We start from the raw sequence: 25,919 nt of genomic DNA on the forward strand, positions 1-25,919 counted from the left end.
TAATAATGGAAGCATCAAGAAATGACTTCAAAGCTAACCTCACACACCTTCAGTGAGTTTGCAAGAATGTATACCTTCCTGTTTGATGTTTTTACGTATTTTTAAATCCCTTTACCAGTTAGGTGATCCATAAAGTAACTGATGAAAATAGAATGTTGGTCAAACTCAAAAGTTGAAGGGACCTTTTTTTCACTGCAGAAGCTGCAAGACACTGCAGGAAATTGACAAAGCAGCACACTGCAATTCCCTCGACCGCCAAATCCCGATCACTTGCTCACGATATGATCTTACCCTCTCCCTTGCACACAGCAGCCCAATACCCACTGAAAGGGGTGAAGAGTGGAGATGAAGAATTGACATATGAAAAGACAGGCCATAAGGAAGATAGAAGATGCAAGGGAATCTGATATAATTGCATTGAGATGTCTCGGTCTGTGATTATAAGCAAATAAATGATTCTCAGGGGTCCTGCCATGACATGAAGGACGGTAGTATGTTAAGCATTTTTGGACATTCTGCATAGCCTATCCCAAGATGAGTAGTGATTGTTTGGAGTAACAGTACAAACTCAGTCTGTGAGAGAATATCTGAAATAGGTTCTAATAATTGCATGAGAGAGAAAGTGGTAGCTACAGAAGTATCTGCAAATTGTTGGAGAAGAGTTCTATTTAGTCAGTCAATTTCTTTCAGACTCTGAATGAAGGACTGCAGATCCAGAGGGATGGCCTGCAGAGGTTAACATTTATCTGCAAGCGAAAGGTTTATGGGCAAGAATTTTTTTTAAACTTTGTTCTTGGGATCTGAGCATTGCTGACATAGCAAGCATTTATTACTCAATGCTAATTGTCCTTCCAAAGGAGGTGGTGTTTCACCTTCTTGAAGCAACGCAATACATCTGGTGTAGGTAAACTCACAATGTTGTTAGGGAGGAAATTCCATTTTGACCATTTGTAAAAAACCAAAAACATCAAGCTAATATTTCCAACATACCTCTATCCGTAGTAATTGGATCCCCATTTGAGTGATCCAGCCCTTTTTTCCCAGAATTTACTTAAGCAGCTTCTATGCACAATAAAATGAAATGACAGAACAATACTTACCAGCGCAATGCTATTTTGATAGGTGTAGTAAGACAGGAAGTGAAAAGATCTGCTGGCAAATCTGGGTTCATGGGCAGAAGTTCAGTGGCCTCACAGGCAGCCAGTTGGATACAGTTCTTCATTGATGGGGGCAAAGGCATCTGTGCAAGTGGATGATTTGGATTGATAGCTGCAACCTGAAAAATTAAGGCATTATTCAAAACTCCTCTGGTGGTGAAAATAATTAGAGATCAATGGTTTCAACATTAGAATTTGCAACCGTATAGTAAAAATCTTAACCAAGAGGATCTAGGGCATTTTCCATTATCTTGCCAATTTACTGACTCACTGATCACAAAAGATAATTACAAACTTCAGTTTTAAATACTGCATCATAACATTCTAACACTAAAATAGCAACAGCAACGAACACTTTTCACAGCGGCACATATTTCAGGCAATACGACAGGAAACAAGTGAGATTACAAATCGATATTGGCATCCTTTGAACCCTTGAAAAATCCCTCCAAATATGTGGGGGTGACTTGTATAGTGAGGATAAAAGTGAATGGCCAGCATGGGTGGTCACATCTTTGTCCCTCACTACATGGGTCTGCACTGTGTGGAGGTATCTTAAACTCCTGTGCAACTTCGCCCCACAGCCCATTTCACCTGCTTGATCCTTTGCACCCAGACATAACACTGAAATAGCCATTTGCAGGTGAAAAATTGAGACTGACTACTAATGCGACTAGAGCCCGAAAAGGCTGACTTATACGCTGAGTATTTGAAAAAACATGATTTTTGTGGTTGAGAAAAATGCCTTATATACTTTGATCCATGGTATTTGACCATGGTATTAATTAACGGTCACAGCTTGTATCACGTTAGCTGGTCAGAAACATTGGGCTGCAAATTAACATATTGTAGCTCCTTGCTCAGCACTTGAAGAGTGCTTCTACTTAAAATGCTAAGTTCCTGCAGAATTTATTTCCTTCTTGCTTTCAAGATGTTGTTGTTCTAATAAGGCTTCATCTATTCGCCCATTCTTCTGAATAAAGTCTTGAAAGGCTTCTCCAGCAAGAGAGATATCAGAGCCAAGTGTGATCCAGCCACATGTGCATTTTCCGATAGGTATTACTGGGCAGCAATCTAGAGCCGCAATCCTGTAGACTGGACAATGCACTTGGGATTTCATGCAAGGAGTTTATCTCTAAAATGAAACTTCATTTACCCAACTTATGTGCTTTGAAATGGCAATAATTGCATCAATTGCAAAATAAATAATGCAACACCAGCTGAAAGAAAAGAATTCACTTTCTAAAGCATTGTTGGCAAGAAAAGTACAGAAAAGAAAGCACCATACAAATGACAGTTTACAAAAAGTAAATCAAATATGCCAGGAGATCGCAGACAAATTAAATTATACAAAAACAAAGGAAACTTGTGAATTCCACCTCATTAATAACACTTCATAACTCAGTTATGGTTCAGCAAAACAAATTTATCACCTACTGTTTATGGTACAAAATCTACATACGCAGACTTAACAAGATGATGATCAAACGCATCATTACCAACAGAACTTAAGAATCAACTGTGCATACGTGCAAATGCTTCATCACACATACAATAATGGATGTGTGGGATTCTTTAAGGCCCTATTCATACAGAAGACAAGGGAGTTCAGTCTTACTCATGAGACTTACAATGGTCATTGTGCAATAATTTTGAGAGGCTGGCAGTTGTTGCACAAATAGCACAAAATAAAAGGAAGAGAGCAATTTGATCTGAGATTTGGAGCAAAATGGGTTGTTTTCCTCTTTAATGGATTTTTGAATTTCACATTAATGATTCAATGAAGAGTTGCCTGCCCTACTTTCTAATCTGCTCTGCTGCAGGCACTGAGAACACACAAGGCCCAGATGTTCATTTTTTTTTTATTATTCAGCATCCTGTGGATTATTTATCAATTAAACAGTTCTCATTAGATTTGAAACAATAGTGCATCACAGCTCCAATTTTAGCTACAAATCAGAATGGATCCCCTGCATTATTACGTATGTACTTTTGAATGTTACTTCTAAAAGTGATTAAACAAAAGAGCTGTTAGCAAGAGGCAGCACTGGCAGTACTAACCACAGGAGAGGATGGAGGCAGAAGATGAATGAACGGATGACTATAGTAATTGCCATTCAAAATACATCATCAAATCTTTCACATTTCCAGAGGACAAAATGTAGAAGTTGCATAATAAATTAAATGAATGCAACCAAATAGCTCAATATTAAAGGGGAAAAATGAAACAAAATATACCACTGCAATATTTGCAGAAGACTAATGAGATATTTTGAATTGCTGCTTGGACATTTTAATGGAGACAATGCCCTGTACAAATGATAAATTTACTTGTGTAAGAAAAGTTTGTGTATTTGCAACTCAGGCTTATTAACTGCTCTTTTGGATTGTTCACACATTTACTAACACTGAAAAATAATAAAAAAATCCTATTTAGTCCCTGACCCCTGCGCTCCCTGACCTAGTAAGAAGTCTCACAACACCAGGTTAAAGTCCAACAGGTTTATTTTTGTGCTGCCAAATAAACCTGTTGGACTTTAACCTGGAGTTGAGAGACTTCTTACTGTTCTTACCCGAGTCCAAAGCCAGCATCTCCACATCATGGCACCCTGACCTACACAGCCTCACAGTTAAACAACGTCCTGATTTTAAAATTCTCATCCTTGTTTTCAAATCTCTCCATGGTCCTGCACCTCCTTATCTCGGCAATCTCCTCCAGGCTCCAATTTTCAGATATCTGCGCTCATCCAATTTTGGTCTCCTGAGTATTCTCAATTTTGATTGCACCATGTCTTCAGCTGCTCTGAAATTTCCTCCCTAAACCACTTCACGTCTTTATCTGTCTAGAGATGCTCCTTAAAGCCTAATGTTTTTATCAAACTTTTGGACATCTTCCCTAATATCTATGTAATTTTGCATCATATTGTATTACATAAAACTCCTGGGAAGCACCTTGTTAAGGAATTAGCTTTATATTAAAGGTGCTACATAAATACAAGCTGGTGCAGAGTATTGTGTCCTTGCTTCTGGACATAAAACACATTTTCAGCATGACCTGGACACATTTTTTTCAAACTCCAACAAGAAAACTTATGGAAAGATAGAGAGGGCAGCAACCTTAGAGTAGCGTTGCTCTCCCAGTGGTCCATATCCTCATTACCTATGCCAGGAAGAAGTAGCATGTTGCGGTAACCCAAATAATAGGGATCATTCATTATTAAGACTGGCATTAAGATGGTTTTGCAACTTGGAATAAAAGTAACTTGCAGAATGTTTGCAATGCTAATATATCCTCCCAAAAGGCAGCTCCATAGCCATTTATGTCATCCTATTGCCTTTAAGCTCTCAAAACGAGCCATAGGGAGAACATAAGAACATAAGAAATAGGAGCAGGAGTAGGCCTCTTTTTCTCCACTGTGGCTCTGGGGCTAGCAACGTCCCAATGGCACTAGACTTGGATTTTATGTAATGCCGTTCACAACCTCAGGGCATAACAAAGCTCTTTACAGTTAATTTTTTTTACTTTTTAACTGTTACTGTTGTAATGTATAAAATATCAATTAAAAATTTGCACACAGCAAACTCTCATGAATAGCAATGAAATGAATGAGATCATGTTTGTGTTGTTAATAAGAACAAGGAGCACGAGTAGGCTGTCTGGCCCCTCAAGCCTGCTCCGCCATTCAATAAGATCATGGCTGATCTGTTTGTGGACTCAGCTCCACTTATCCGCCTGCTCACCATAACCCTTAATTCCTTTACTGTTCAAAAATGTATCTATCCTTGCCTTAAAAATATTCAATGAGGTAATTTCAACTGCTTCACCAGGCAGGGAATTCCACAGATTCACACCCCTTTGTGTGAAGAAGTTCCTTCTCAACTCAGTCCGAAATCTGCTTCCCCTTATTTTGAGGCTATGCCCTCTAGTTCTAGTTTCACTCACCAGTGGAAACAACTGCCCTGCTTCTATCTTATCTACACCCTTCATAATCTTGTATGTTTCTATAAGATCTTACCTCATTCTTCTGAATTCCAGCGAGTATAGCCCCAGTCTACTCAGTCTCTCCTCATAAGCCAACTCTGGAATCAACCTAGTGAATCTCCTCTGCACCCCCGCCATTGTCAGTATATCCTTTCTCAAGTAAGGAGACCAAAACTGTTCACAGTACTCCAGGTGTGGCCTCACCAGCACCTTATACAGCCACAGCATAATCTCGCTGTTTTTCAACTCCATTCCTCTAGCAATGAAGGACAAAATTCCATTTGCCTTCTTAATTATCTGCTGCACCTGCAAACCAACTCCTTGAGATTCCTGCATTAGGACACCCAGGTCCCTCTGCACAGCAGCATGCTGCAATTTTTTACCATTTAAATAATAATCCATTTTGCTAGTATTCCTTCCAAAATGGATGATCTCACATTTACCAACATTGTACTCCATCTGCCAACCCTCTCCCACTTGCTTAGACTATCTATATCCCTTTGCAGACTTTGAGTGTCCTCTACACACTTTGCTCTGCCACCCATCTTAGTATCATATGGGAATTTTGACACACTGCACTTGGTCCCCAGCTCCAAATCATCAATATAAATCATAGACAATTGTGGTCTCAACACTGATTCCTGAGGCACACCACCAGTCACTGATCGCCAACCAAAAAAAAATCCACTTATCCCCACTCTTTGCTCTATCCATGCTAATATGTTACCTGTAACACTGCGCACCTTTATCTTATATAGCAGCCTTTGGTGCAGCACCTTGTCAAATGCCTTCTGGAAATCCAGATACACCACATCCACAGGTTTCCCATTGTCCACTTGTTGGTAAACATTGGCTAAGATATGGGGAGAACTTCTCTGCTCTTCTTAGGAGAGAATATGCAGACTCCACACAGAAGTTGACCCAAGCTGGGACTCGAACCCAGGTCCCTGGCACTGTGAAGCGGCTGTGCTAACCATTGTGCCACCCATCATAAAGTATGGTACTGCAATGATCTTTATTTCTCTGTTCTTACTAGATTTTCTTGCACTGTCTGTTCACCGAAAACACAGATCATGGGTCTACAGACACACAACCTTCACACATCTCCTAAAGGACACATTTGTTTTGTGTTTTAGTGTCTGTTGTTGTCACAGAGCCATGGAAGCCTCTCCATTATGCATACTGTGGCTGGAGCAAACAAGCTGACATATTTTGGAACTTTGAAGCAGTTATTGGATAGGCACATGGAGCACACCAGAATTATAGGGTATGGGCTAGCTTGATCTTGGGATTGGACATAGCTCAGCACAACATCGAGGGCCAAAGAGTCTGTACTGTGCTGTTGTGTTCTATGTTCATATGCAAGCAAAGAGGTTTGCTTAATTCGGCATACTAGACTTCACCAATTAGAACAAGAGTGTGGCTCTTCAGCTTTGCAGTCAATTCTAGAAGTTAGCAGACACTTCATGTATCAGAATCCAGAGTTCATGCATTTTATTTCCAGAAACATGTTCTGACACAATGATATGGGCATTGCTTCATCAGGATCCCACTTCGCAGAGGGAATTGTGAGGACTGCTTGGTCAATCGAAACACAATGCAAAAAAGTGATCAAATATTTCAAGAGGGGGACAAGATGCTTGATAGTGGAACAGTACGATTCATGCAACATTCCTCATTATGGGATTGATCAAAACTGTATTTCAAAGACACTTTGAAAGGACTTTAACCTGGTGTCATAAGACTTCTTACTAAATTTCAAAGGAAATGCCTTTTGCCAACTGGGTTTCAAACCTAATGGAAAATCAATATTATCAGGCTTATCATTAACATCTGTATATACAAAAAAGGTAAATGATAAGAAATAGCCATTTGGCCACTGAATATCATCCCTAAAGTACCCTGATTTCTTCCTTCTTTGCATCCACTTAGAAGTGAACAGCTCTTCATCACATTAGAACATGTTAAGAACTTTTAACTTTATGGACTGACCAATTGTCAAAAGGAGAACCTAGTTTTGGTCCACAGGGTCACAGATAAGAGCTGCATAGATTAATTGTGAACCAATGCTGCTAAGTGCTGGTTTCATGTCTGTAAATAGATTTGAAACATAGAAACTAGAAGCATGAAAAGGCCATTCGGTCCTTCGAGCCTGCTCCATGATTCATATTGATCATGACTGATCATCAAATTCAATATCCTGATCCCCACCCCCCTCCTCTCATATCCCTAGATCCCTTTAACCCCAACAGCTATATCTAATTTCTACTCGAAATCAGACAATGTTTTGGCCTCAAGTTGGTTTGAAGAAATATCATGGATAATTTAACTAAGAATCACACCTCGAGCTGTAAAATACTAGACTTTTCCTCAAGATTTCATGCAGTTTGCATTAAACCACCACCTATTTTTCAATAAAGTGGATTTGACAACCCATGGAGTAACACTTTGTAACCAATTAAGTATTTTTGAACTTGGGAGTATTGCTAAAAAGGGCTTACCAGCAAAGCTTTTCATTTTGCACTTATCAGAACAGCCCAGATGATTTAAAAAAAAACAGTAAAACAATATACTGCATGAGAAGAGAGTACTGATTGGTTGGTTAGTGGACCCTGAATGGTAGAGGCGTTGCCATGGAGAATGCAGCAGAGAACAGTTAACTGCCGAACTTTTGTTGAAGTTCAAACCAGACGGGTTGACTCCGATTGATCAAAACACTGTCATGGGCTTCGATAGCATGTTGCTTTTTCCAGCAATACTCAAGTTCTGTACTACGAAAAGACTATTTTTGAACTGGCTGAGATGAGTATTGTCCAGAACATGAGATTAACTCTTCTCTGTGGATTTTATTAATTGGACTATGTAGTAGACAATTCAGCTTCTCTACCAAATGATGACATCTCTGATAATCCAGCAGCGCTCACTGTTGCACTGAAGTGCCAGCTGAAGGTTTAAACAATGCTCAGCATATTAATTATTGAATGCCATTTTTCCACTGCAGCCATTGTTTGCAGACAACTATGAATGGTTTATGTCCATTGTACAGAATACATCTTAATTATAACATTGACAACATAACAGTAGAAGGGAAAAGGGAACCTTCGACTTATGCAATGTCTTATACAACCTCAGGAGTTCCAAAGCTCTTGACAGCAATTAATAACTTTTGAAATGTAGGCCCTGTTGAATTGTCAAAAACAAGCCCGCCATTTTGAGTACAACAAAGCAATAACGACGCAACTCCTCAGATACTGAAGAAGCCTATAACCAAATGCAACAACATGCAGGCCTGGGTTGACAAGTGGCAAGTAACATTAATGTCCCACAAGTACCAGACAATGATCATTCCCAACAAGAGAGGATCTAACCATCGTCCCCGAACATTCAATGGCATTACCATCACAGAATCCCCCACTATCAACATCCAAGGGGCTACCACTCACCAGAAACTGAACTGGACTAGCCAAATAAATACCGTGGCTACACGAGCAGGTCACAGACCAAGAATCCTGCACCTCCTGACTCCCCATGAAATCACACTCCAGCAGGGAATTTATGTCTTCAGCACAAGAGAAAATTGGCATAGGGAAAGTCAGCATATGAAAAAAGAAAATGCTATCACCAAACGTTCTCACTGTTGTTCATATAAGAACAAAACTGACTTAGGTATTCAAAATGAAATCACACTTAAAAATATCGATTCACAAAAATTTCTAATGCTTTCAATATAAAGTTAAATGAAGTATAAACCATTTGAGTTGAGCATGTTTTCATATTTATTGTGCAAACATGTTAGGGTAACAGAATAATTTTTCTCCTGCATAATGAATGAAAGCATTCTGGTGACTGGATACAATTAATAGCCAGACAACACCTACAATTAGAGCTTTCCAATTTAAATGAAACCCTCTCCCACTCAGAACTATTGAAAACATCCATCAAACTGCTCCTTGGAGCATCTTTGGGTGGCAGTCCATAGATTATAAACATTAGGAAAAAAAGGTCATCAATGCAGTTTTATCTAAATGTCAAAAAAAGGTGGATGGTGCGTTTTGCTCGTTGAAATGAAAGAAAGAAGGCTTTACTCTCAGCACATGCCATAATGTAAAGAACATTTGTCTCACTATCTCTTGAATACAAGAGTGTTCCTATTTGGCACCATCAGGTCCAAGATGATTTAAATGGTTGAGGAAGTACAATATTAAGGGAACCAAATCATGACATTTCATCTCCACAACCACCAGTATCGTTTACATGAAATTCATGATAATTAAACATTAATCACCTGCAATGTTATACAACTCGCCTAATCTTTAAATTTAACCACTTTGCACTCATCTGACAACAGTTGGACCACAATTTCAAATGACTCTCAAATTCATTTTCTTTCCATGCTATTTTCCGGGAACCACCCAAATAGCATAGCAATGTGGCCAACACCACAGTAACCAAACCTCTATTGCACACAGCTCACTGAGTGCAATTAACAACTTGGGCAGAATGCCAATAAAATTGAAACTCCAAATTTGTGCTTGGTCCATGAATTTTTTAGAAAAATGGGAGCTAAAATTAGTTTGGTCAATTGATAACATTGTAAATGAAGAAATATAGTGCATTAATAAAACATGCACAATTCCCAAATTAATGCGAATTTAGTTCTTCACTATTTTCTAGCATTAGCGGTAGTCAATATTGAAAAGAAACAAAATGAATTGGAAAAGCGCTAAATACGTCAGCAGAACCTTTCCCTCGAACTATACAATTTTCCATTTCTCTCCCACTATCCAAATATTCCACTTTTGTGTCTTCAAGCAAGTGGGTTATCTAATTTTTAAAACCAAAGCACCCAAAATGGAGAAATCTACCTGCACAAAAGATATTTCAAATAGTAACAGTATTGATGGGGTTGAGAAGGTGAAGGGAAGCTTGCATGAAGACAAGAGCAGCTGCTGATTCACAGTGATCCCTCTTCATTAACAAAAAGAAAACTGTAAAATCACCAAAGTGCTCTGGGTTAATCACCATCAGCAATAATTAGCTCCCTTGAGTGCTGGGACAATCCTAATCATGTCATAAGCACTCATTGGATAACTAAGATATAGTAGGTATTTCCAACAGAGCTTTAGAAAGTGTTGTGATGGTTAAGACTCTCAAAATTAATCAGTACTGCAAAGACAAAGGAAACAAAAGAATATTAAAATCAGGATCCTTCTTCCCCTTTTCCAGCAGCTAAAAATACACAAGCTTCCCATACAAAACTAAAAAAAATCCAAACAGTAAACAACCAACCATTGATCATGAGACACACTATCATAGTGTCAAATGTAAATAAAACAAACAACTGCCTATAATGAAAGCCAAAGACAAATATGATTATGAAAGGCAGCAACCATATTCAACTGAAAGAAATGCATCATCTGTTCCTTCTCAATCCAGGGTTCATGAATTTGTTTTTGCCCTTAAATCTCAGCAACTCCATTGCCATTTCTCCAATTAGCTGTGTGCCCCCGTCACAACACCCAGATAGCCCTAACCAAAGTCAAAAATGCAGAAGCAGTATGCGTTCTTGACCGCTGTCACCTTTGGCTACAGCAATTACGCATTTCTGCCCCAAGGTTTTTTGCTGACAATTGTCCAACTTGATAACTCCTGCAGCTTCGCCTACCTTTGCCCACATCCACAACTTTTAATCACCAAATGTGACTTTATCAATGCTCGCCAGGCTAGGCTTCCACATTCTACCTTGGGTAAATTTAATAACTTGCGCAAAACTCTGCTGCCTGTATCCTAATGCGCATTAAGTTCAGTTAGGCCATTATCTGTGCTCACTTAGACCTAGCACCAGCTCTGGAAAAACCTTAATTTTAAAATTTCCGCCCTTGTATTCAAATCCCTCCATGGATCTTGATTCGCCCTAACTCTGTGATCTTTGAGATAACTGTTCCACCAATACTGACCTCTTGCAAAACTCCAATTTCCATCTCACCGTTAGTAGCCATTCTTTGACTGCCTAAACCTTAAGCTCAGGAATTCCCGTCATAAATCTCTGTTGCTCTACCCTGTGCCACTCCTTAAAGCCTCCCTTTTTGACCAAGCTTGTGGTAACTTGCCCAAGATATCTATATGATTTGCTATCAAATTTTGTCTGATTAGATTGTGAAACACCTTGAGACATTTCAATGTGATAATAACAGCATTATATAATTGTAAATTACAAGCATCACATTGCATTTTTGCCCATCATGGTGGCCATGCCTCCAGAGTGTGGAGAACCTGCACTCTGGAATTCCTTTCCTTAATTCCCACAATGTTCTATTTCTCTTCTAGCCCAACGTGAATTTCATCTCTGCCCAAACTTTCTAACACTCCTCCTTCACATCCTCCTTGCAGTATCCATTTCTGTCTTATTCTAAGTTTGTAATACCTCTCAGAACTTTTTAAACCAACCATTTCCTTTCTATTGAATGCATTCCAACTCAACTGAAACAGGAGATAACAGAAATGGAGAAAAATATCTCTGTCTTGGGATGAAAGGCAAGCACAAGGAACGGTTAAGCACGAGGAAAGATAATTCTACACATCAAAACTCGACACATTACGACCCCATCTTCTGTATTAATACTATTACGCAGGTTTCCACCTGCCCTACATTCCTCCTCCAACATCCACTGGCTCCTAGAGTACCAATGTCTTCCTCTCTTTCAACAAATTTCTCATCCACATCCTACTTGCATTCCTTCACATGGAACTTAATTGAAGCCATTATAAAAGTTGATGTTTATTACATCATGGCAGTACTAAGTATACCTATACCACATTGACTGGTGCTTTTCAAGGTGGCACCTCCCCGTCATCTTCTCAACAGAAATTAGGGATGGGCAACAAATTGAGACCTCCTGTATTCAAATACCCCCTTGTGACTGGCAGCCTCATGATCTTTGTCCCTACTCCCTTTAAACCATGTAACCAAGGGGATGTTAGATTTCAGAATACTTCAGCTGTCAAAAAAATTATGCTGTACAAACTTCAAAACCCTATTGGGTATTTTATCTATTACAAAAGTTAGAAAAAATTACAGTTATGTACAAGGATGCTACAATCTGTTCATTTTCAATGCCCTTAAAAGATCTAAAGATGTGCAGGTTAGGTGAATTGGCCATGCTAAATTTCTCCTTAGTGTCGACGGGCTAACTAGGTTAAATGCATGGGGTTATGGAGATAGGGCCTGGGTGGGATTGTCATCAGTGCAGACTCGATGGGCCAAATGACCTCCTTCTGCACTGTAGGATTCAATGATGCCTTGGAACAAAAAGCAGATTCAGCAATGCATCTACCCTTTGACATGCATTCTACAAGGAGGGAGGAATTCAAACTTCCTAAGAAATATGTAGGAGTTATAGACAGGATAAACCACTGCCCCTCAAAAAACAATGCTGAAGGGTAGAATGCAAGAGCCTTCATCAGAACAAGTGAATATCAGCATAAGAAACGGGAGAGCTAATTTATACAAATTAATTTTAATCACGGACGCAAAGTTCACAAATAAATACCACAATAATGGCGTACAATGACTCATGTATACTATTCTCTGTAATAGGTAGTATAAAATTGCTACCATGAATTATAATAGGGTGCTCTGACCACATAATAGCCTGATTCTGGGGTTTCTGGCCTTTGGATTCATTTTCTGTTCCGATGCGAAAAATAATAAACACCATTCAAAATCAAAGCTAAAGATCTTAAGAGACATGGAAAACATCAATTGCAGCTCATGACGGAACAATCAAGAATTGCACCATGCATTGTTTATTTTCAGTGAAGGCACTATATTTAAAAATAATTACTAATTACAAGGGTTGAGGATTAAGCCCGAGTATTCACATTAGAATTTTTCTTTTAGTACATTTGAGCTAAAAACAATTCACTAACTGGTGTGTGGTTGTGAACAGGAAAAAAGCATACGTACCTCCAACTCCTGTTCCCTCTGTAACGCAAATTGCTTAAATGACTTCACTATGATACCAGCATTTGAGCAGTCATACACAAAAATAGAGGGGCTGCCCATCCATGTCTGAAGATCATAAATGGAGAGAGGAATATACTGGGTATAGTTCTGTCATAAAGGAAAAAGAAAGCACAATTAAATGCTGGGAAAGGAACTTATACTTCTCTTCCATTTTCTGACAAATTTGTTTTACTTTTATTACAAATTTTACTGTCATGACAAACACAGAACTAATTACACTGAAACAGCACATCGTTCATCAACACACCCATTACATGTAATTACAGATAAAATTCCCTACACAATTCCATTATCAAGGGAAATCAGCATGAATTGAAAATCCTTTATAAACTAGACTTTCAATTTTACAATTTAAGATAGCAATTTAAGTAACTGCATTGAACATAACATTCTTAACATTAGACAAAGTTTGAAGTTATTTCTTACATTGGTTAATTGGAACAGTTAATTCCTATCAATGCTTTTATATTATTAATTCCCAGAATGTGGGTGTTACTGGCAAGACCAGCCCTAATTGCTCATTCCCTGCTTCTTTGAAACCGTGATGGACCTCAATGAAGCAATGCAGTCATTCAATCATAGAACCCCTACAGTGCAGGAGGCTGTTTGGCTCATTGAGTCTGTATCGACCACAATCCCACCTAGACCCTACCCCCATAACCCTACATATGTACCATTAATCCCCTGACATGAAGGGTCAATTCAGCATGCCGAATCAACCTAACCTGCACATCTTTGGACTGTGGGAGGAAACTGGAGCACTGGGAGGAAACCCACACAGACACAGAGAGAATGTGCAAACTCCACACAGACCGTGACGAGAGACTGGAATTGAACCCAGGTCCCTGGCGCTGTGAGGCAGCAGTGCTAACCACTGTGTCACTGTGCTGCCCCACCATATGGTGTTATTCTTTCTAGTGGTTTTGATACAACTGAATGGCAAACTAGGCCACTCTAAAGATCAGTGAAACTTCACTCACATAGGCCCGGACTACAGTCCCAACCAGAGAAGGACATCAGATTTCCTTCCCTTAAAGAGATTGAGTTTTTATAGCAATCAGGCACATTCATGGACATTTTCACTGTCATTACCTTTCTAGTAACTGAATTCAAATCTACAAACAATGATGCAATTCAACTTCACACCCTGTGAATTCTATTAGTTCAGATCTTTGGGTTACTTTTTTTTTAATTCATTCATGGGACATGGGCATCGCTGACTGGCCAGTATTGAATCCCCATCCCTAGTTGTCCTTGGAGGGCAACTGAGAGTCAACTACATTGCTGTGGCTCTGGAGTCACATGTAGGCCAGACCAGATAAGGACAGCAGATTTCCTTCCCTAAAGGAACCAGATGAGTTTTTCCGACAATGGTTTCATTGCCATCAGTAGATTCCTAATTCCAGATTTTTTTTATTGAATTCAAGTTCCACCATCTACCGTGGCAGGGTTCAAACCCGGGTCCCCAAAAACATTAGCTGAGATTCTGGATTAATAATCTAGCGATGATATCAGTGTCCAGGGATGCATAGGTTAGAGGGATCACCAGGCCACTGTCCAACAAGAACACCTTTTACATTGAAAATAGGTCGACAAATACTGGTTTGACTGAAAGCTTGATAAGCTGAAAGGCTTTCATTACTGTGGTTTCAGGAAAAGAATTCTCAATTGAATTACTCCGAAAGATTTTTTTTAAAAAACTCACTTGGAATCTTGTATGAACAGTTAATTGCATCAGATTTGACTGGGAAGATGCAACCAAAACAGAAATGCAGAAAAATACATTTGAATTTAATTTTCATTTTTGAATCAAGTTTGAATCCAAGGTAACGGGAGACTTGTTTGTGAAATCAGGTCACCTGCTGCCTACAAATGCACAAAATAATTAGTGCACACTGCAAAAGAATGAAGGTGTTCTTTGCTTCAAAAGAAATGTACAATTTTAAAAGAATTTAAAAACTTACAACCCAATATGATAAATCCTGTCATTTCAGGAAAGGGAACTTGCAAAATGGCAAAAATATTGCCGTACAGATACCACATTGACTATGATTTGATGTGAAGGACTAAAGCGACACTGTCCCTCCAATGTTTTTTTTGCTGCCCTTCAAAAGGCATGTCCTGAAAATGGATTTTTGAGATACTTCATTTGGATCTTAAACCATTCTACATGAACTCAGTTATATAAATTGAGTCACAGTTTAGCCTTTAGGATAACGTAGATTTAACACAATTTTACCAAAATTACCTAAAAGTAGATTAAGGGCTGCACAGAATCCAATTTTGCACATTGCTAGCTGTTTACTTATTTCTCCACATCTGCACAAGGAACACTAATAGATATTATTAGACATACCATATATTAAGCTGATCTTTCTCTGCACCCTATCTCTACATCCTATCTGCAACTGAAACACTATACCCTGCACCCTCTCCTTTCCTTCTCCCCATGTACTCCATGAACAATAAATTTTATCTATAGCGTGCAAGAAACAATACTTTTCACTGTATCCCAATACATGACAATAATAAATCAAATCATATTAATGCAATCATCCTCAACAGTACAATGATAGTTTCAGAGTTATTATATTAATTGGGCTTAAACTAAAATTGCAATATTACGCTATTATGTTATGGGATGCCTCCCATGCTTGACAAAGCTGACCTTTCAACTTGTGCAGCAACATAGCATGAAAAAAGCTAACCACCAGATCCAATTTTCTATAGCTTTTTGTCTTAAAAACTAGGGACTCAAGATCATGCTCAGAAGGAGAGAATTATGTGCTATGGGAGGAAATTGAGTAGACCAGCAAGAGGTCTTGGCTGGTGCAATTCATGTAGCCCAATAAATGTTTGAAAAGTAATTAGAACTTCCAGTTAATGGCTGAAAGAGTGATTTGACAAGATTTGAACATTTAGTGATTTACTGTAACAAAAGGTTAATGATTCTATTGAAGAAACACTGGCCCAAGTAAACCTGCTGGAGGGAGTGTATGCTTTGTGTGTGTGTGTGTGTGTGTGTGTGTGTGTGTGTGTGTGTGTGTGTGTTGGGGAGGAGGAGGAGGAGGAGGAGGAGGAGGAGGAGGAGGAGGAGGAGGAGGAGGAGGAGGAGGAGGAGGAGGAGGAGAGAGAGAGAGAGAGAGAGAGAAAAGAGATGGGATTTTCTCCCATCCAGATCCCAGTGTATGGTGGGGGCAAAAGGACCCCGAATGCGAAACCCATTCTTCCCTCTAAGTGGCCATTATTAATGACCCGTAGCTACGCAGCCACCACCACCACTGGCCTATCCCCTGATTACCTACTCACTCCAGTGACTCCCCAGGGCATCCCACCATCCCTGGAATGCTTGCCACTTTCTTCACACCATAACCCTGCACTTAGTCACAGCCACAGAGTGCTCTGTGCCTAGATGAACAGGGGAGCTGTTGGCCATGGTGGGACTTCCTTCCAAGTGCAGTTATGCATCCCACCTGCTGACAATCAATGCTTATTTGAGCATAAAATGGCAGCAGACGTATTGAAATCGACATGGCTGAAGCTGTGATCCAACTAATTCAGGCCACTATCTTTGTAGGCATCTTATAACTTTATTTCACAAAATAGAACAGCCCCCTTTTTTCAGTTTAGCACAACCAAGAAACATGCTTGAATACATATATATGTTACATTGGCCTTCAATTCCCCCAAATCAGTCCAAATGACTCTTAATTTGTGGGTTTCCTGCCAATCTTTTCTTTTTCCAGCCTAGAAACATTTAATTCCAAAGCGGTCTTTGGCAGTGAATTTTCCTTGGGATTTGCTCCTCTAGTTAAAACTAGAGAAACGTCCCAGTTTTATTTTTAACTCCTCATTAATTTGGTCTTTCCCACCCACATTCTTGCAACCACGGAGACTTTCCATCTCTGGATGCTCTCTCTCCCACACCGTGGCAGACTAACTATTTCTCAGAGTTTTTAGATGCAGCTTAGAAGTCTTTGCCCTCTCAAAGCCAATTTCCATGGCAACATGAATTAAATTATCTTTATATCCAGGTAGCAATGTTGTTTGGCTAGCCTTGAGAGACCAGTTCTTTCTCAGTCCTAAATGGACAATTTAGAACTAAACTGTTGAGAACCTGACATTTACAACATTCTTGGAGACTGTCAGTCTATCCACTGTTAGCTCTCAGACTGCTGCCGCTGTATCCAAATTTAAACATCCAGCAACCTGACTTGCTGTCAGACAAACTTCAGAGCAAATTACATAACCCCCTTCCATTTTGCCTTAAAAACAGTCACACAACTCTTATAATCCAGGTCAGAAACTCCAAGATATTTTATGAAGTCAGCCTAGACCATAAGTTTTTGGCACAAGTAAGCACAAGATATGCTTACTTCAGATATGATTCAAACGACCCACAAGAGAGCTTTTCTCAAACAAAATTTGTCTAAGAATACAGTTAACATACAGAAAGAAAATCAGCAATAATTTTTACCAATGGCAAACAGGAACAAAAACAACCATGATGTTGTATAAGCCTTAACAGCTCAATGTATTGTTCCAACACACCATTCTTACCAACATATGCCCCAGGTTTTGTTTTAGCATAGAAAATACATAGGCTCATGTGATTCTTCAGTTCTGCAACACTCCACTATGAATTAGTCCTTTGGATAGAGAATTGAAACTCTGCCTTCCCCATTCTGGAACTCCCAGCACAGTTCAAGGTAGAGATAGAGCCACTGCTTGCTGCTAGCTAGTAAACTAACAGCAAACTTTTCACTCAAGAAAGAAAGACTGCTTCCAACTAGTCAGCAGAATTTCTAATTCCAAGGGGAGAGACAAAACACTGCATCCAGCCTGGAGTCCAAACACCTTCTAACTAGCCAGCAACCAAAACTGAAAATAAAAAAACTCTTGAGGAAAAGAACTGTGCCACCTGACCTGTCAATCAATCTTCCCCCAACATTTCCAAAAAAGTCATAAACTTCAAGAGTGTGCATTAGGCCCAAATTAAGAATAAACAAAAACCCATCAAATCGTTTAAGCAGCAATAAAAGGATATCTAATCAGGCAGCTTGGTACCTGCAGAGAAGATGATTAAAAATAAATTTCTTAAAGACACAGTAGCATCACATAACATAATAATCTTAAAAACCTCAGAACTGTAAGACCACCTTAGGGTAAGCAACAGTTAAACCTATCTGGATCACCCCACAGAAAATATTCTACTCTAAATTAAGTAAACTAAATATCCACAGAAAAAGAGCAAAGTCAATGTGTGTTTGCTACAGCAAGTCACAGCGAGACAAAGCTGGCACTGGTGTATTTCCTGCATTTAAGGATCTACAATGAAGTTAAGCGAAATGATGTAAAGTTGCAATGATTCCAACTACGCAAACACAACTTGATTCAAAAACACACCAGTTCTGGGCTTTAAATCACGTCAGTTATATAGGCCCATCATTATCATCTGAAATATAATTTATAAGTTATGAGATGGGAAATTTATTCTTTCTTTCTTTAGACCGCAGAGACTATTTGAATATTATACAAGGCTAGAGTACTGCAACCTATACATGTACATTTGCATTTATCTTCTTTAAACCAAAGCATAAAATATTCAGTTAATGTAATTGCGGCATAACCTAACAACAATGAGATTAACTTACTTGACTGGGCATTTTACAGTAGTTCTCAGTTCTTCAGAATTCTTGCTCACCATTATCAAAAATGCAATTTGAATCAATTTTATTTTTAAAAACTAAAGTCCCACATTTGCAACATTCTGCAAAATAGAGATCCAAGCTGAGCATGATGCATTTTAGCAATATATTCAATACAAATCCTGGCTATACAGATGGCCATGTTTCAGAAAACTATACTGTCATCCCTTCTTACAAGTAGAACAGCTTACCTATTTTCATAAACATACTTCAATAGCTTCAGGATTTATTCAGTAAGCTTCTCTTACACCATCTGAATGGATTGAGCATTGGAAAGAGACACTGATTGGATAACTGTGGATGGCATTTGTCCCAAAAAAAGGTTGAAAATAAAAATACTGAAAATTAAAAAATTCAATCAAATTTTAAAGTGGAAGCTAAAATCTGCACATCAACTTTACTGTGTTATTTCTGATACTTAGAATCACATGCAGTCGAAAGCACAAAGGAACAATTTAAACCCGAATCCTGCATAGTCTAAGCTGTACAAAGCCTTACTTCGAAGGATGTAATGATTATGTTGTTGAAGGCAAATGAATTATTTTAATTGGGTTCAAATTAAGCATCTTGTTAAATCTTTGTACAGTAGTATACCAAACAAAAGGACAATGATATTGACAGCTGTTATTTATTCCTCTGTATTATTTAATCCTCTGTATTATGCATAATTCCATAACAGTAGGTGGCTAGATAACTTCTCCTAGATCTTTGCCAACAACAGTATGCAGCTACAGTTCCAATTGCATTTGCTTCTAATTTCTCTTCCTTAAGAGGAAGCCTGTTACCCTACCACTCCATTTTAAAATTAGTGATTACACTAGCAGTAAACCCTAGCAAAAAATATAAGAACTCTGGCTGCAAAGTTACCTGAAGGTTTTGCACATTAAAGTTACAAGTATTTGTCTGTTGACCTCATGTTGTTATAAACAACTTTGGACTACAACATGTTACATTGCAATTGTGAGGTGCTTCTGTTCTCTGACAAAGACTGTTCACTTTTTTTAATGTCAGTTTGAGCTACAAGTCTAGATCATCCGATCCTGATTTGGAGAAAGTAAAACTATGGGACATGTTGTCCTAAACTAAGACTATTAAGGCTATAGCTGGAGATCCATGGAATATATACATATGCACTGCACAGTTCCAGATTAAATGCACTCCAAATAGCAAATAACTTGCTAAGTTACCAAATTGACACTATTCTCCCCTGAATCTGGCTAAGTTAGGGGTTCCATTCGTAGACACGCAGGGTAGGATAGGTGTAGGACGATGCAGCGGCGCGGGCTCGTTGAGCCGAAGGGCCTGTTTCCCGTGCTGGGTTGTTCTTTGTTTAAAATCGCACCGATTGTTTTCTCCTCTCCCACCGTTTGTTTTAAATAGTTTACTATTCCACAAGTCACAGCATATCTCCTAACAAAGGGTCAGGTCAACTATTTTGAGATCTCCCCCAACTCTGCTTCAGACAGGGTGCTGCAAAGGAAGTCACGTCATGCAGTGTCCCGCCCTCTTATTTTGACTACCCTTAACGGAAACAGTTGCCGTTGCACTCAACTTGTCACTGGGCAGTCTCAAATCATGAATTCATCACGTTGGAAACTGCAGAGAGAATTCATAGCTAAACATCCTTTGTACAGATATAAAAAAAGTGTAATCAGGTCCTCATAAAATGTTATCTGCTAATATGATTAATGTACAGGGTTAGGAAGTTAAACAATGCAGTACATTCTACGCATGTATATATTTTCATAGTTTAAACATTGTATGCAAGCTATATTTCACTCTCCTTCTGACAAGTCAGATGAAAACTTACTTTAATTTGTTCAACATTTCTGGCTTACTCCATACAGTATCATGCACTGACTTCAAATCTGTATACGCCAAGGAAATTTTTAAAAGCCACTTAATTTCATAATTGACTCATTCAAATTTCACAGCTGGTACCGCTTGATTAACCATACTCACCCAACTTGTAGCTTCTGGGCTTTTACTCAAATTCATTCAATATACAAGCTCTTTGTGGAAAGTACCTGGAAGCATCACCTTCCTAATATAAAACTATTTTTGTACACTAATTTTATATCCTAGTTATGTTGAACAATTAACAGACATGAAATATATCATCACCCTTATAATCCTCCTACATGACTGCTGAATTCAAGGAGAAATGCAATAGTGATGTTAAGTTTTAGTACCAGCATTCTATATTGTCATGAGAAAAGTTAGTCAAATCTTGGTTACCTTATTGAATACCCAGATTTCGCCATTTACTGTTGGTCTTGGCACTCCATGTCCATTATAATGGAAAAGCACACGCTCTTCCTTGGCATTGCGCCTGAGTGATGTGCAGAGTTTTTTAACTTCATCCACTGTTGGATCCAGGCTCTGCTTATACCTGGCCTGTCAAAAGGAAAACAGTATATATTAATAAGCAGCGTAAGACTCGAGTGAATGAGCAGCAAAATTTTTTTTTAAAAAAAAACCATCTCTTGCTAACTATATTCGGTTTTTGTGAGAATAAGTAGAATAGGCAAACTGGGATTGCCAACTACTTTATTTTAAAATTACACAGTAAAATCATGGGCACGTGAAACTAGAAATTTTCAGTAATTTGTTACCACTAAGATCTGAATGTTATTTCTAGTTACTGCTTGATGAACACTGGATTGATTGATGTACTTTAAACATGGATAAATTGAATTTCTAGCAGTAAATAGCAAGCAGTTAAGCATGTGGAATGAAGTAGAACCCAAGAGCCTAGATTTTCAAGGAAAGTAACTGCAGCACCTTTCATGTGCTTCCTATAATGTCACAGATTTCAAAAATGTAATAATTAATATACACATACTGAGCTATTTCAGCTATTATTGCTAGAAATATCTTTCCTCCAAACAATAGTCCTAATAGTTTTGGACTTACAGTTATGTAACAGGAATCCTATTAGGAATCATTATTTGTAAAATTATACCTCTGTAGCAATGTGTGACTGCCAGCAAATTCCTGGCACCTTTCAAATAATTGGGACAATATATTTTGCCTCCACCAGCAAGACACTTAGATTATTCCAAACTTCAAATGTTACAGATGCTGAAGACGATTTTTAAATTTTTAAAATATAGATAACGATCCGGAAGGATCTGAATTGTGGAAAATAAAGTTGTGATTTCATAAAAACCCGCGAGAGGATTGTGGATGCGTCAGAACATCACCATCATTTACCCATATTAGAGTCATAGAATCAGAGGCTTACAGCATGGAAACAGGCCTTTCGGCCCAACCTATCCATGCCGTCCTTTTTTTTTAAGACCCCTAAGCTTAACCCCATTTGCCTGCGTTTGGCCCATATCCCTCTATACCCATCGTACCCATGTAACTAACTCAATGCTTTTTAAAAGATAAAATTGTACCCACCTCTACCACTACCTCTGGCAACTTGTTCCAGACACTCACCACCCTCTGTGTGAAAAAATTGCCCCTCTGGACACTTCTGCATCTCTTCCCTCTCACCGTAAACCTATGCCCTCGAGTTTTAGACTCCCCTACCTTTGGGGAAAGACCTTGTCTATGCTCCTCATTATTTTATACACCTCTATAAGGTCATCCCTCAACCTCCTATGCTCCAGAGAAACAAATCCCTGTCTACTCAGCCTCTCCTTATAACTCAATCCATCAAGTCCCAGTAGCATCCTAGTGAATCTTTTCTGCACTCTTTGTAGTTTAATAATATCCTTTCTATAATAGGGTGACTAGAATTGCACACAGTATTCCAAGTGTGGCCTTACCAATCTCTTGTACAGCTTCCTCAAGATGTTACAACTCCTGTATTCAATGTTCTGACCAATGAAACCAAGCATGCCTTCTTCACCACTCTGTCCACCTGTGACTCCACTTTCAAGGAGCTATGAACATGTACCCCTAGATCTCTTTGTTCTGTAACCCTCCCCAGTGCCCCATCCTTAACTGATTAAGTCCTGCCCTGGTTCAATCTATCAAAATGCATCACCTTGCATTTGTCTAAATTAAACTCCACCCGCCATTCGTCAGCCCATCGACCCAACTGATCAAGATCCCATTGCAATTGGAGGTAACTTTTTTCACTGTCTACTACGCTACCAATCTTGGTGTCATCTGCAAACTTACTAACCATGCCCCCTACGTTCTCATCCAAATCAGCACGGATCCCTGAGGCACACTGCTGGTCACAGGCCTCCAGTTTGGAAAACAACACTCTACAACCACCCTCTGGTTTCTGTCAAGCCAATTTTGTATACATTTAGATACTTCGCCCTGGATTTCATGAGATTTAACTTTATGCAACAACCTACCATGCGGTACCTTGTCAAAGGCCTTGCTAAAGTTCATGTAGACAACATCAATTGTGCTGCCCTCATCTACCTTCTCGGGTACCCCTTCAAAAAAACAATTAAATTTGTGAAACATGATCTTCCACTCACAAAGCCATGCTGACTGTCCCTAATCAGTCCTTGCATCTCTAAATGCCTCTAGATCCTGTCTCTCAAAATACAATTTACCCACCACAGATGTGAGGCTCACCAGTCTATAGTTCCCAGGCTTTTCCCTGCAGCCCTTTTAAAGACAGGCACAACATTTGCCACTCTCCAATCTTCAGACACCTCACCCTTTATTATTGATGCTTCAAATATCTCAGTTAGGGGACCCTCAATTTCCTCCCCAGCCTCCCACAACGTCCTGGAATATACTTCATCAGATCCCGGGGATTTATCTACCTTGATGTGCTTTAAGACTTCTAGCACCTCCTTCTCTGTAATATGTACACTCCTCAAGACATCATTATTTATTTCCCTAAGCTCCTAACATCCATGCTTTTCTCAACAGTAAATACTGATAAGAAATATTCATTTAGGATCTCACCCATCTGTTGTGGATCCGCACATAGATGACCTTGTTGATCGTTAAGAGGTCCTACTCTCTCCCTTGTTACTTTTTTGCCCTCTATGTATTTGTAGAAGCTCTTTGGATTCTCCACTTAGTTCAAAAATCACTTAATTCAAATTATCTGTTTGTTTGTTGTTTTAAAAAATAAATATCTGCTGAATATAATCAAACCAGCCTTCCATCCATTGATGCTGTCTGCACTTCCTACTGTCTCAAGAAAGCAGCCAGCATAATTAAGGATCCCCACACACCCCAGACATTCTCTCTTCCACCTTCTTCCGTTGGGAAAAAGATACAGAAGTCTGAGATCACATACCAACCGACTCAAGGACAGCTTCCTCCCTGCTGCCACCAGACTTTTGAATGGACCTACCTTGCATTAAATTGATTTTTCTTCACACCTAGGTATGACTGTATCACTACATTCTGCACTCTCTCTTTTCCTTCTCTATGAACAGTATGCTTTGTCTGTATAGCGCGCAAAAAACGATACTTTTCACTGTATACTAACATGTGACAATAATAAATCAAAATCTTTGCTCTCATTTAATTTGCTTAATTTTAATTGCTAGATAGGTCGTTTTTTAAAAATTGAGTAGTATATTCAGACATTAGCATGGTTAATACAAAGAAATGTCCAAGGTGACAAACCAAGGAGAGGGAGAGAAAGAGAGATTAGGAATGTGATGAAAGCTTGACAAAATTGGACAGAAGCAGGGGTAGCTGAAGTAGAGATTGCGGAGAATTCCCCCACAACTTGGGACCACCCTCACATCAATGATGGAAGAAAGTCCAGAATCAGAAAAATGGGCACTCAAGAGGAGAAGGGGCTGTCAATGCTACAATAATAAAGTGAGCATGGTGAGTAAATGGACAAGCATTTTCGATTCAACATAATGTGGATAAGATTACAATGAAGATCAAGTCATGGATGAGCTAGGGCAGGATGCCTGGCAGAGTTCTGCAAAAAGGGGTCCATCTGGAAGAGCTGGGTAACAGTCAAATCTTGTGTGAATGGTGAGGGGGTGGGACAGCGTCAAAGTCAAGGATGGCCAGGAAATAGGAAGGTGGAAAACAAAAAAAAAATCAATGGGACTTCATGTCAATTTTCCTCCAACCTGCTCATCAGCAATACCTCTTACAAATTGAGGTCCAGCTTTTCAGCACAGTGCATAACCACTCTGATATCACACTGCACACACTCATTGTCCATAGCAATTATGGAACCACTGTCACAAGCAATATACAAGCTGGTGCAAAGGCAACAATTTTTTTTAGCACTGCCTGATGACTTTTAAATAAGGTCACCTTCAATACACCCCTTACTCATCAGAAGTCTCTCAAATATTTCTATTCTCCACTACTTGCATTTATAATTCTAATGTTAAATCTAGACCAATGGACTTTTAACGTAAAACATTTAAAAGTAGGAAGGTGAAAGTGCCATATAGGCATAATTGAGACACATTATTAAGAGAGAGTAATATTTTTCCAGTCAATTCCAGAATGAAAGCATCATTAAAACTGCATTTAAGTAACCCTGGCCCCCCCAACATCAACACAATAGGCATAAACAATTTATTCAGCTTTACATTGTAAGATTATTTATGATATTCCTATGAAAGTTTGGTGCAGTTTCCTAGTACGCAAGCCAAGTCTCTTTTAGATAAAATGGACATGTGACACCATCTACCAAAAGTGTTTACTTTGACAAGTTAATTTACACCACTTGGGGAGAAAGCGGGAAAGTGGGACTGATCCACTTCAGATCAGCCATGATCTTACTGAATGGTGGGGCAGGCTCGGAGGACTAGATGGCTCCTATTTCTTATATTCTTATGTTCTTATACAATATTTAGCATGAGAACATGCTGTGTATGGACCAGTATATCTAGATACATAGCTCTAAAAAATATACTCATGATGAAGCGGCCTTCAGTACATGTGGTAAAATGCAGAATATCCACACACGAGGGTCAAAGATGGATCCAAATACTAATTTTATTAGTTGTTTCCAAATTTGAATTTATAGCTTCCAATTAGTAATCACTTCCAGCACGTCAAAACTCACGTTCATATACATGCCGATTTAGAATATTAACAAAGGTGGTCAAGAACTTCAAAGAAACCAA

At 38.9% G+C, this 25,919-nt stretch overlaps 1 protein-coding gene across 1 annotated transcript in view; it reads right to left on the reverse strand.

Annotated features, from left to right (window-relative positions):
- The window catches only part of rptor (regulatory associated protein of MTOR, complex 1), a 443,649-nt gene that overhangs the window by 281,079 nt on the left and 136,651 nt on the right, over positions 1-25,919 (reverse strand). Inside the window, exons 4-6 of the mRNA XM_080209484.1 lie at positions 21,112-21,270; positions 13,106-13,252; positions 1,101-1,276 (exon numbers count right to left, since the gene is read on the reverse strand). Of these exons, the coding sequence (XP_080065610.1) occupies positions 1,101-1,276; positions 13,106-13,252; positions 21,112-21,270 (482 nt within the window). The remainder of the gene's footprint in view (positions 1-1,100; positions 1,277-13,105; positions 13,253-21,111; positions 21,271-25,919) is intronic.

The sequence above is a fragment of the Carcharhinus amblyrhynchos genome, chromosome 21, assembly GCF_965287045.1.
Source record: "Carcharhinus amblyrhynchos chromosome 21, sCarAmb.v2.hapA, whole genome shotgun sequence".
Taxonomy (NCBI): domain Eukaryota; kingdom Metazoa; phylum Chordata; class Chondrichthyes; order Carcharhiniformes; family Carcharhinidae; genus Carcharhinus; species Carcharhinus amblyrhynchos.